At 43.4% G+C, this 11,635-nt stretch overlaps 1 protein-coding gene across 2 annotated transcripts; it reads right to left on the reverse strand.

The window, feature by feature from the left end:
• Nucleotides 1-1,415: 1,415 nt before the first annotated feature.
• Nucleotides 1,416-11,081, reverse strand: LOC133234152 (endogenous retrovirus group K member 19 Gag polyprotein-like). 2 transcript variants are annotated; one of them, XR_009732046.1, is made up of 3 exons: nucleotides 9,990-11,081; nucleotides 7,322-7,386; nucleotides 1,416-2,096 (listed from the first exon to the last, which is right to left on the reverse strand). XR_009732046.1 is itself a non-coding variant. In XM_061394371.1 (2 exons), exon 1 carries the CDS (start codon nucleotides 10,015-10,017, stop codon nucleotides 8,218-8,220), a length of 1,800 nt encoding a protein of 599 aa, XP_061250355.1. In that variant the 5' UTR covers nucleotides 10,018-11,057; the 3' UTR covers nucleotides 1,416-2,096; nucleotides 7,322-8,217. The 2 variants fall into 2 exon arrangements, 1 of the variants encoding a protein (XP_061250355.1); XM_061394371.1 differs by having other exon boundaries at nucleotides 7,322-11,057.
• Between the last annotated feature and the right edge of the window lie 554 nt (nucleotides 11,082-11,635).

The raw sequence follows: 11,635 nt of genomic DNA on the forward strand, positions 1-11,635 counted from the left end.
CTGGGTGTAAAGCCTTGGTTACAAAATGTTGACAAATAGGGGGCTGTTAAGCATACCCTGAGATAATACAGACTATTAAAATCTTTTATGTGGCTCCTTTAAATTAATGGAAGGAACTGAAAGGGCAGATCTATGTTGATCATCAGGGTGTCAAGGACTAGTGAAAAAACAATCAATAATAATAAAAATAACAAACAAATGCCAATTTCTTGGAATCATACTAGGATTAGGGAGGCGAGGCTGCAAAGCACCCATCGGAACAATAATAGCCTTAACAGCTCTCAGATCAGTAAGCGTTCTCCATTCACCAGATTTCTTTTGTATAACACCAGAGAATTCCAAGGGCTAAAGGACTCAATAATATGTCCCTTGCTAAGCTGTTCATTAACTAATTCATGTAAAGCCTCCAATTTTTCTTATTTTGGAGGCCACTGCTCTATCTACACAGGTTGATCAGTTTTCCAATTAAGAGGTATAGGTGTGGGTGGAGGAAGATTAATATCAGCAGTGGCCACTAATGAAAAGGGGGCGGTTTGAAATCTTGAGTAGTCAAAGGATAAATCTTCCTTGTTGATTTGTGCCCAGTCCCAATCCTGGTATATAACCTTGACTGAACATAATTCGGTGACTGGCCTCGCTATATTGATTTGAAGGAATATGTATCTCAGCATGTCATTGTTGCAAGAGACCATGACCCCATAGATTGCCAGGTATATCAGCAATATAAGGTTAGATAGTGGCTGCTTGTTTATCAGGCCCTGAACAAGACAATACCATAGCACTCTGCTTTAGCCCCTGTGCCTGTCCCAGACCTACAATAGATATTGGAGCAGGCCTAGTCAGCCACACTTTAGGCCAATGTTGAGAGCTGATGATAGAAACATCAGCTCCAGTATCTATTAAACCTTGAAAGCTTTTGCCACTTATATTGACTTGTTAGGTGGGTCTGGATTCTAAAATTTTTTCAGTGAGAAAAATACCAGCCTTTTCCTGTGCTTCCAAATCCCCCAGAGCTCTGCTTTTTGTCTGAATGTCCTATACCCACATAAGGTAGAATTAAAAGCTGAACAATTCTATCCCCTTTAGAAACCTTCCAGGGAAGAGCAGTAGAGGCCATAACCTCCAATTCTCCTTCATAATCACTGGCTATAACTCCAGTATGAATTTGAACTCCCCGGGAAGTCAGCCCTGATTTTCCTGACAATAATTCAACTGTCCCCTGTGGAAGCGGTCCCAATATTCCTGTTGAAATAACAGTTGGTGTCTCTCCAGGAGTAACAATAATATCCTGACTACTACTTATATCAAGGGCTGTGTTTCATTGGGTTGCTGGGGATAATTCCATGACACAGCATGGTAAATCTTGTCATGGTCTAGGTGTGGGGGGGAATAGAATTTCCAGACATGAGACAGAATGAGAGGGAAATAAAGTTTATTAGAATGGGGGACACTGTTAGAATAGAGGGCCAGCTCAAGGGAGAACCAACATTGAACAGGGGTCTTTAGTCCACTTTTATACCCAGGGTACAAGGAGTGGGATAGGGGTCTTGTGGGTCATTTGCTGATTGGACGAGGCACGTATACTGGGTGGAGGGAAGAGTAAGGCAAATACCTTCTCCCTATAGGGTAAGAGGGGAGCCAGGTTATGCTGCTCAGGAGGACTTGAAATCCATTAATAGTTACAACAAGGGGGAGGGAAGGATGACAAGGGTCTGGTTTTTCCATTCCTGAATTGCAAGATCCTCCTTGGTTTTATCTGCTCTTTTGTCCTTGGGTCACCATATTCCTCCCTCTCTTTATTTCTAGGGCTAATTCTTTGGCCTCTTTTGATACCCTGCTCATGTCTGTCTACCTATTTCCCTTCTCAGGCATTTGGGAACCCAGTCTCAGGGGAAAAGGGGCGATGACCACTCTGGCTTCTTCAGGCTGTACAGGGGCGTCGTGGGGCTCTGGGTTCCCTTTGTCTGCTCTCTGTCAGGTGCATTTACGGAGGGAGATAAGAGTCCATGGAATGATAAGGTGGCTTGTTTCAGCATTGTCTGGGTGTTGGTCAGGGAATATTCTTGTCATCCTACCACTTGGAGATTTGTTGTATTCTGGAAGAAACAAACTTAACAAGAAAGTTAAAGGTATATGGCCCAAAGATTAATAGAAGTAGAAAAGCTGCCCCGGGGCTACCAGGGGAACCAGGACCAGACATTGGTTTGTGACGTTAGTGTTTCTCTAGGTATGAGAAGATGCAAGAATTTGGGCTCATAAAATCTTTACCTGAAAACATCTGACTATCTGAAGGCCGGTTCTTCTGGGTTTTTCCCAGAGCACAGAGTGCCTTATTTCTGATCTCCACCCTGACCTCCTTTCAGGCGGTGTCGAAGGTCAGCAGCTTGCAGTGGTCATGATGTAATCTTTGTAGACGCAGCTGGCAAGTACCAACTTCTGGTCAGCAGGGCCCCTTCACAGCCACACATTTGACCATGTTTGGGGGCCATTTCATGGCCATTGTGTCCCACGGTGCTGGGAAGGCTCATTCCCAGGTCTAGGGAATATTCCATTGACAGGCCACTCAGTGTGCTGTTATTGGACCAGGCCTTGCAAGTAGCAAGTCTCTGGACCACTGTCTTACTAGCCTCTTGGTCCAGGAAAATATTCCCTCTTGTTGCTTCTTCCCATATCTAGAGTTACATTATTACAATCATTGATCTCATATGGAACTGCATATCAGCATTGTATCACAGGCTCAGTCACACATTTGTTAACGTAAGAAATAATCCTCCGAAACAAGTGACATAGAAAATAATATAGCTATAGCTAGCTGTTATTAGTAAAGTCATAAGCAGAAGGAAATGGCAGCCCACTCCAGCGTTCTTGCCTGGAGAATCCCAGGGATGGGGGAGCCTGGTGGGCTGCCGTCTATGGGGTTGCACAGAGTCGGACACCACTGAAGCGACTTAGCAGCAGCAGCAGCAGCAGCAAGCAAGAATTATAAGTCAAAAACTTTCATTAGGTAGAGCCTGGTATACCCCAGGTCATCTGACTTCATTTGTTAAATGGCTATAGGCTGGTGTTAATCTCCTGGTTGTACATTATGGAACATCTGACCTTTATCTGAAGATTGATTACTGAGATGAGCCTTAGAAACAAACTTAGAGTGTCCTTTTTAATAATTTAATTAAATCTTATAGCAATATAACATAACAAGGAACTATCTCAGAAGTGAGTCTTAGTAAACACTAGACCTTAATTAACAAAACTAGAAACTTAGTTTAACAATTTACAAAACTTAATATTCAGTGATTTTTTCATTATGGAGGCATTAACCCTGTAGCCAGGGAAGGCTTTAACCCATCAAATAAAAATGAGGTTTGTCAGGGAGCTGGGAAAAGCCAAGCGGCCATCTTGGATTTCCCATAGCCCTGACTCTTTGATTTTCAGCTATTGTTCACCCATTTTTAATTCCCCAATTTAGGAGTAGACTGTTGCCATGTTTTAAGGACATTAGGATAGCACAAGTCTAACAGTGAGGCGTTATTTTTTGTAGAAGCAGAATGAGCTTTTACATGTACCATAATCTTAAATAACACTTATTTACTAAAGTAACAAAAGATTTTTAAAACAAATATAAATCACTTAAAGGCAAAGAAATTCATAATCTGTTATTGAAAGATTCGTTCTAAGAAAACTTTGTTCTCTTAACATAGAGAGTAGACTAAATTCCAGTCTGTTACCAATTTATCAGATAGCAAACAAACAAAATTTATCAGTTAATCTTAGAAAAGTCTTTACCATACATCTTGAAGAACTAGCAGTATTTTTCTAAAGGCATGAGAGTGAAACCATACAAGGCATGTTTAAAATCTAATTAAATTGTAATTGACAAAGTAGCCTGGTCATTGCTGTGACTTGTAACACTTTAACATGATAACTAGAATTATAACTGACAACATTTTACCAGGACATATCAGATTTTCATGAATTTCACATAATTTCTAGGATATCTATATAAGTAACATCAACCATACAATTTAACCTGAGAAGATTCGTCACTCCTCCAACAATATTTCCCATGCAATTTAACATGTCAAATGAACTCAGGTAGTTTAAGAGCTCTTTGGGATGTCTCAGGGGCCCTCTGAAGCATCCCAAAGTCAGCTAGAAGTCAAGCTATTTAGGCAGTTTTGTCAATAAATATCAGAAGGGTTTATAACACTCAGTCAGATAGAATCATATAGATCATTGTGAAATAATATATTCACTTAGCCAAAGTAACAAAGAAGATTTCAAAGGTAAACATAGAACAGATCACTTTAGAGGCAAAGAAACTTAAAATCAATTATCAAAGGCAATTCAACATCTCAAGAAAACTTTTATTTATACACAAAACTCTTCCCTTGGGGTCCACTTTCCATAAAGCCTTCTTATCACTCTCTGTACCCATTTGTTCTCCCATCGTGGAACAGCCAATGGTAAGTCAGACCTACTTCCTTCCCCTTCATAAAGTGTAACTTCATTCCTCATACCTTCTCTATTGAACACACACATCCTGCTTTCCTTAAGCAACCAAGAATTGACCTTTATATTAGCATTCTATAGATTGGTGAACACACATACCAGTGATAATTTCTCAAAAAAATTCTAGCGAACATCTCAGGATGGCATCAAACATTATTTATTAATAGTCCAAAATCTTTAGTTTCTCTGTAAATTAGTATTCAGTAATGAATGTTTCAGAATCTTATTTTATTTGGAAATGACCCAGCTGTTCAATAAACTTCTGTTACTTAGTTCAGCACAACCCTAGAAATCCAGGTTACCAAAATCTAGAGAAACTGTTTTAGACAGACGTTTTTAATCTTAATAGAGTTTATCTAAAAGCTCTTATCTCGTTTACATTTTTTTTGAAGTTTTTTCACTTGAGGTACCTTCCTTGCCGACAAACCTGTGACAGATATAACAATATAAAATATTTAACTTATAATAAACCTAGGTACAATGAAAATATGCTTAATCTTAATGACTCTTAGACATGTCTATATTAGATTAGCAAACAAATGTTAATACTAGATATTTAATATTGAATATTTCCCAATTCACGTGAATCTGAAATTCAGTTAGATTAATTTCTCTTGTATTTAGAATTGTCTGATTTGTAAGCACTTACTTTTCTTTAGGCCAATTAAATTAGAACTCACAACTTCAGCAATATTATTGAAAAAAAAAAAAAAAGACACACACTGAGACACACATAAATCCAGATAGACAGACAGAGATCTCATAGTTTTCTGCCTGAGATTTACAATGTCTCTTTGAACCACCTTCCCCCCCCAACTGCTATTTTTTGCTGAAGTTCTAATTTGCCCAAGGCTGAGGTCTCAGGCAAAGTGGGCTGTGTATTTCAGGGACATAGAAAGAGTTAACTTCAAGCTTTTCCCTAGGCAGGGCTTTTATTTATTTATTTATTTTAGGGATGAATAACTTTTTATTTATTTTTTTAATATAAATTTATTTTAATTGGAGGCTAATTACTTTACATATTGTATTGGTTTTGCCATACATCAACATGAATCCGCTATGGGTGTACACATATTCCCCATCCTGGACCCCCCTCCCACCTCCCTCCCCTGTACCATCCCGCTGGGTCATCCCAGTGCACCAGCCCCGAGCATCCTGTATCGTGCATCAAACCTGGACTGGCGATTCGTTTCACATATGACATTATACATGTTTCAATGCCATTCTCCCAAATCATCCCACCCTTGCCCTCTCCCACAGGGTCCAAAAGACTGTTCTATACATCTGTATCTCTTTTGCTGTCTCGCATACAGGGTCATCGTTACCATCTTTCTAAAGTCTATATATATGCGTTAGTATACTGTATTGGTGTTTTTCTTTCTGGCTTACTTCACTCTGTATAATAGGCTCCAGTTTCATCCACCTCATTAGAACTGATTCAAATGTATTCTTTTTAATGGCTGAGTAATACTCCATTGTGTATATGTACCACAGCTTTCTTATCCATTCATCTGCTGATGGACATCTAGGTTGCTTCCAGGTCCTGGCTATAATAAACAGTGCTGCAATGAACATTGGGATACACGTGTCTCTTTCAATTCTGGTTTCCTCGGTGTGTATACCCAGCAGTGGGATTGCTGGGTCATATGGCAGTTCTATTTCCAGCTTTTTAAGGAATCTCCACACTGTTCTCCATAGTGGTTGTACTTGTTTGCATTCCCACCAACAGTGTAAGAGGATTCCCTAACAAGCTAGTTGTTTCTAATTGCACATGCAAAAAGAACCAGTTTTGCAGTTTCCAAGAAAAAAAATTTTTGTTTTAACCAGTTTTCTCTGGAGTCTAAAGAATATCATGGCCATCCTGTGTCAAAAAGTCATCTTTCCTTTCTGTAGTCATAGTTTTACACCTAAATTATAGACCAACTATGCTCAAATTGACTCTGATATCAGGGACAGATCAGTTGATAAAATTCTTGGATTGTCCCTCTGGTGGGAAGTGAGGTCTTTGTCCCATCAGAAGAATCTGAAGGGTTAAGGAAATTTGCAGGAGTGAGGGAAGCTTGATCCTTCCCCACCCTGAGAAACAGTAGTTAGCAGGGAACTCTTTAGGATGTTTAGGAGTGGGGGAAACTTGGTTCTCTCCCCACCTGAGAGAGAAGCATAGAGGACAGTTTTGATCCTTCAGGCTTTTGAATATAGGAGAAAGACCTGGACCAAAGGGAACCTCAGAATTCTTTCCTAGAGATCATGTGGATATGAAAGGTCGAGTAGGGGTTGTCTAGGAAATCTAATGGAGAGAGACACAGCAGGGGACAGGAGATAGGGAGGCGACAGAAAGACACATGTGGCATGAGTCCCTCAAATCCATATTTTAACTGAGGGCCATGAAGGACTGAACATAAGGAAATTCTGAATCCTTTCTCTGCTTTTGGCAAAACCTAGTGTGCCATTCAGAGGCCATTTTTGTGGGGTCCCCCAGTTTGTATTGGGGCAGGCCTTTTGCAGGGTCAAAATTTTCTAGTTTCTGAGAATGTAGCCAAGGGGTGAGTCTGAGAAAGGCTCCCAAGACATACCAGAATCCATCCTTAGCCTATACACCATAAAACGGGGGTACTGAGAGTCACCGACGGCAAAAAGTCGTCCCTTTTTTGTCTCAGTGACGTCTCGGTGCAACTCTTGGCACAAAAATAGCCGACCATCCCAACAGTAGCGTACAACAGTGAGAGGTGACCTCTGAGAACTGTGCAGCTAAGGCACCACGTGACCTGGGCAGAGAAAGACAGAGATCCCTGGGAGCAGCTGGGTGACTCACCATTGGGCGATTGCCTGAAACATGGAAGGCACTCTTGGGATGGCTCAGAGGCAACACCGAGGCTCCTGTAAATCAATCCGGACCGAAAGGGAAAGAAGTGAACGTGACAGGGGAGAAGGCTGAGGAATCAGCCTTACAATGCTACGGGGGAGGCGGTGGCCAGGGGACAATGGTCTGTCCCTGCTTTGCTTCAACCACTACGTGCCTGACACGGTGCACGGAAGTTGTCTTCCTGGGGGCGGATGCCCTTGTGGCCTGATCCGCTCTGCGACCCTCCTAGTGGACCGGCTCACGGGAGTCTTCATGTGGCAGGCACCCTAATGGCCTTTAAGAGCCTGAGCCGTGCCCACACAACATTGGTTGGCCTAGTCCTCAGTTGGAAAGAAGACGAAGGAGAGACCCTTCCCATTTGGGTGGCAGCTACTGGGGCTCAGTGAGCTGTGGGGTCCTTGGAACACACCAGAGGATAACCCTGGCCAGAGTTCCTCAGTTGCTTCCACAGCACTTGCCTGTTGTAGAGGGTCCCTATGAGAAAGGAGAAGTGAGGAGGTGGGGAAGAGACCCCAAGTCCCCATATAGGCCACCAAAAATGTTGTGGTCTAGGTGCTGGTGGGAAAAGAATTTCCAGACATAAGACAGAATGAGAGGGAAATAAAGTTTATTAGAATGGGAGACACTGTTAGAACACTGGGCCAGCTCAAGGGAGAACCAACATTGAACAGGGGTCTTTAGTCCACTTTTTAACCGGAGTACAGGAGCGGGATAGGGGTCTTGTCGGTCATTTGCTGATTGGATGAGGCATGTATATTGGGTGGAGGGAAGAGTAAGGCAAATACCTTCCTCCTATGGGGTAGGAGGGGAGACAGGTTATACTGTTCAGGAGGACTTGAAATCCATTAATAGTTACAAGAAGGGGGAGGGAAAGACGACAAGGGTCTGGTTTTTCCATTCCTGCATTGCAAGACCCTCCTTGGTTTCATCTGCTCTTTCGTCCTTGGGTCACCACAATTCTGACCGTTATTGTTGCTGGCAGGAGTAGTTGGGGAAGACACCTGTGGAGTCTGAACAGGACAGGCTCCCTTGTTTGATGGGGCTGGGAGCTTGCCCTGGGAGCCGTTTCCCAAAAGGGGGGTGCCATCCTTATGAAATTTAGAACGACATTGATTTGCCCAATGATTTCCTTTTTTACATTTTGGGCAGAGGCTGGGGACATTCCCCTTTTGTGAATTACCTTTTTGAAAGTTCCCTTTTTTGAACTTACATTCAACCCTAGTATGTCCAGGTTTCCCACAATTAAAACAAGTGCTGGGGAATTTAGGAAGTTGTAATCTAGCCATAGCTTGAGCTAATAAATCCCCTTTAAAGGATTCGGTTCCCACTCCCTGGCATAGCTTAACATAATCATTTAAACTAGCTTTTCCTTTGAAAGCGTTCATTACTTTTTTGCAATCAATGTTAGCATTATCGTAAGCCAACAATTGTAATAAGATGTCTGCTGCCTTGGCATCTGTGACTTGCTGGGAGATTGCCTCTTGTAATCGGGCAATAAATTCAGTATAGGGCTCCTTAGGCCCCTGGACAACTTTTTGAAAGGAAACAGAAGTCTGGCTTATTGACTCTATTTTCTCCCAGGCCCTCAAGCAACAGCTTCGCAATTGTTTTATGGCTTGATCATTCATACGTATTTGATCTTGCACTCTCCCCCATGGACCTATCCCCATAAGTTGTTCCAAGGAAATAGGGATATTATGAGTCTGATTGTGTGCAGCCAGAGTCTCAGCATGATCCTGCCACCAAGTTCTAAACTGACGAAACTCCCCTGGGGTCAAGACTGTTTTTGCTAATGCCAACCAATCTGCTGGAATGAGGCGATTGCCCTCTGCCACACTCTGAACTATTTCTACCGTGAACGGGGAATTTACACCATAATTTTGTATTGCTTGTTTTAATTCCTTTAGGATTTTAAAAGGAAAAGGCTCACGAACAGCCTCATAGACTCCATTAGGGTTGTTAGGATCAACACCAAGAGCTATACTCTCATGAATAGTCATAGGAGAGGTAGTACAAAAAGCCTCTAAATCTCCTTCCCGTTGTGCTTGTAAAATTCCTTTCTGTATGGATGAAAGGCGAGGAGTGGGCATAGACTCTCGACTGAAAATGTTTCCTGCAAAAGCAGGTGGTAGGGATGGAGAACAGTGGGAAGGAGGTGGAGAAAAAAATCCCTCATCACCCTCCTTGGGAGCTGAGGGAGCGGGTTTTGCAGATGGCTTGCCCTTTCCCTCTGGCTTCACATACTCTGGACTTTGAGGCTTTTCAAAAGAGTCATCATCACTTTCATCAGAAGAATCAGAAGTCTGTAAAAGTTCCAGTACTGACTTAATTAATGCCCACGTACTCCAAATAGAAACAGGGAGCGGAGTTCCTTTCGCATATTCTTTCTTTAACTCAGCTCCAATCTTTTCCCAGGCTTTTAAAACTAAGGTCCCTATTGATGGGAACCAGCAGCAGTATTTATCCACTGCTTGTAACAATTCTAATAATTGCCCTTCACTAATAGAAACTCCTCCCACTTTCAAGAGCTGTCTTAATAAACAAATATACGGGCAGTAGTGTTCTGCACTCTCAACATTTCCCATTTTAACCCCGATTAAATGCCTGAAAGACTTACCAGTGGAGATTTTCAGAGGCCGCTCCATCGTCCCAGGTTCTGCGTCCTGCAGTTTCACTTGTACTCGTAGAGAGGTCTTCTGCTCCAGCCCCACGCTGGGTGCCAACTGTTGCCTTAACAGTCCAGGAGCGAGCCTCGAGAATGAAGACAGAACACCAAATCTGGTGCAATGGGTCAGGGGACCTGCAGCCTCTATTGGAATGAGGTGCAGAGTCCACTCTGAGTCCAGCTTTTATTCCAAATTGCAGACTACAAGACTGTCTTTGATCTTATCTTTCTCAAGACACGTGCTGTTTTAAGCACATACTCCTAAATGTCATGGACTATACTGACATAGTCCAGATCTCCTTGTTTTCACCCCAGGCCTTTCCCTTCTGGGCCAGTCTCGGGAACAATCAGCAAGTGCGTAGGCAGCGTTCATGCCTGGCGCTGACCCGGTGTTCCAAGGTCCGTGCTTTCATGATCCCAGTCATACTCCCTTCTGCATCTGGCCTTGGGGCTGGTAACAAGGCTATCATTCTAAGAAAAACATGAAAGATAATCATTAACATAGTTTCTTATGCTGTTTTTCCAGCTTCTATTTCTGTGGAATCTCGCAAGGCTGGGTAAGTACAGCATTAGGAAGTCCCAGTCCAGCTCCCTCTCGCCCTCCTTTCACCCTTCCTCACTCTCCTTTCTGTTCCCTTCCCTCCTTCTGCTCTGTCTCCTTCTGGGTTTTGTGTTTCCCCACACCCTGTTTTGCCTTTTTCTCTTGGTGCTCCCATGTTTCCTGCATTTTCTGCTTTTTGTCCTTTATCGGGTCATCCTTGGTTTTCTTGTCTCCCGTGTCCTGACCACCTCTCCCCATTCTCTTTCTTCTGATCCATCAGGACCTGAGACTCCTTCCTTCTCTGCCCACAGCCCCCTCCCACCTCCTAACGTGCTGACTCCACAGCACACAGCCCTCTGTGCAGCTGTTCACACCCTGGGCCTCCGGAGGGACCTCATTGCCAAAGTGTGTCTGTCCCCTTGGGGGTGCCTTAGTTGGTGCGTGTGTCTGGCTTTGGGGGTGGAGTGGATATATAGGAATTGGAGCCTGTCTCAGAGCAGAGGGATGTACCGTGTGTCTCCCGTTTCAGTTAAAACAAAATCTCTGCTGCTGCTGCTGCGAAATCGCTTCAGTCGTGTCCGACTCTGTGCGACCCCAGAGACGGCAGCCCACCAGGCTCTGCTGTCCCTGGGATTCTCCAGGCAAGAACACTGGAGTGGGTTGCCATTTCAAAACTCTGGAGGTCAATAATTCCCAGTGGGCGAGAGTCTTGAAGCAGAGACCCTGGGTCCCTGAGCCCCACCTGGTGCTCAGCCCCACCTGAGATTGGCTCCAGAATTTTGGCAGGCTCATTAAACACTGGCTGCCTAGAGGGCATCTTAGAGGAAGCTGGAGGTGAATGCCTTCCATCCCAATACTCTCTGGGAAACCAAAAATAGGAGCCAGTAGAGAACCCCAAGGTCTTGAAGACACCCGTCGGCAGTGTTGGTGAGGGGCAGTGATGTAGCCCTCCTGTCTCAGTGATGGAAACATCATTTCCTGCCTCTGCAGGGAGAAGAGCATGGCCACTGCAGCCTTAGAGGTGATGCTAGCCTGGAGTTTTTTTTTCTTTTCTCCT

This window comes from Bos javanicus, chromosome 21 (assembly GCF_032452875.1).
Source record: "Bos javanicus breed banteng chromosome 21, ARS-OSU_banteng_1.0, whole genome shotgun sequence".
In the NCBI taxonomy this organism is placed as follows: domain Eukaryota; kingdom Metazoa; phylum Chordata; class Mammalia; order Artiodactyla; family Bovidae; genus Bos; species Bos javanicus.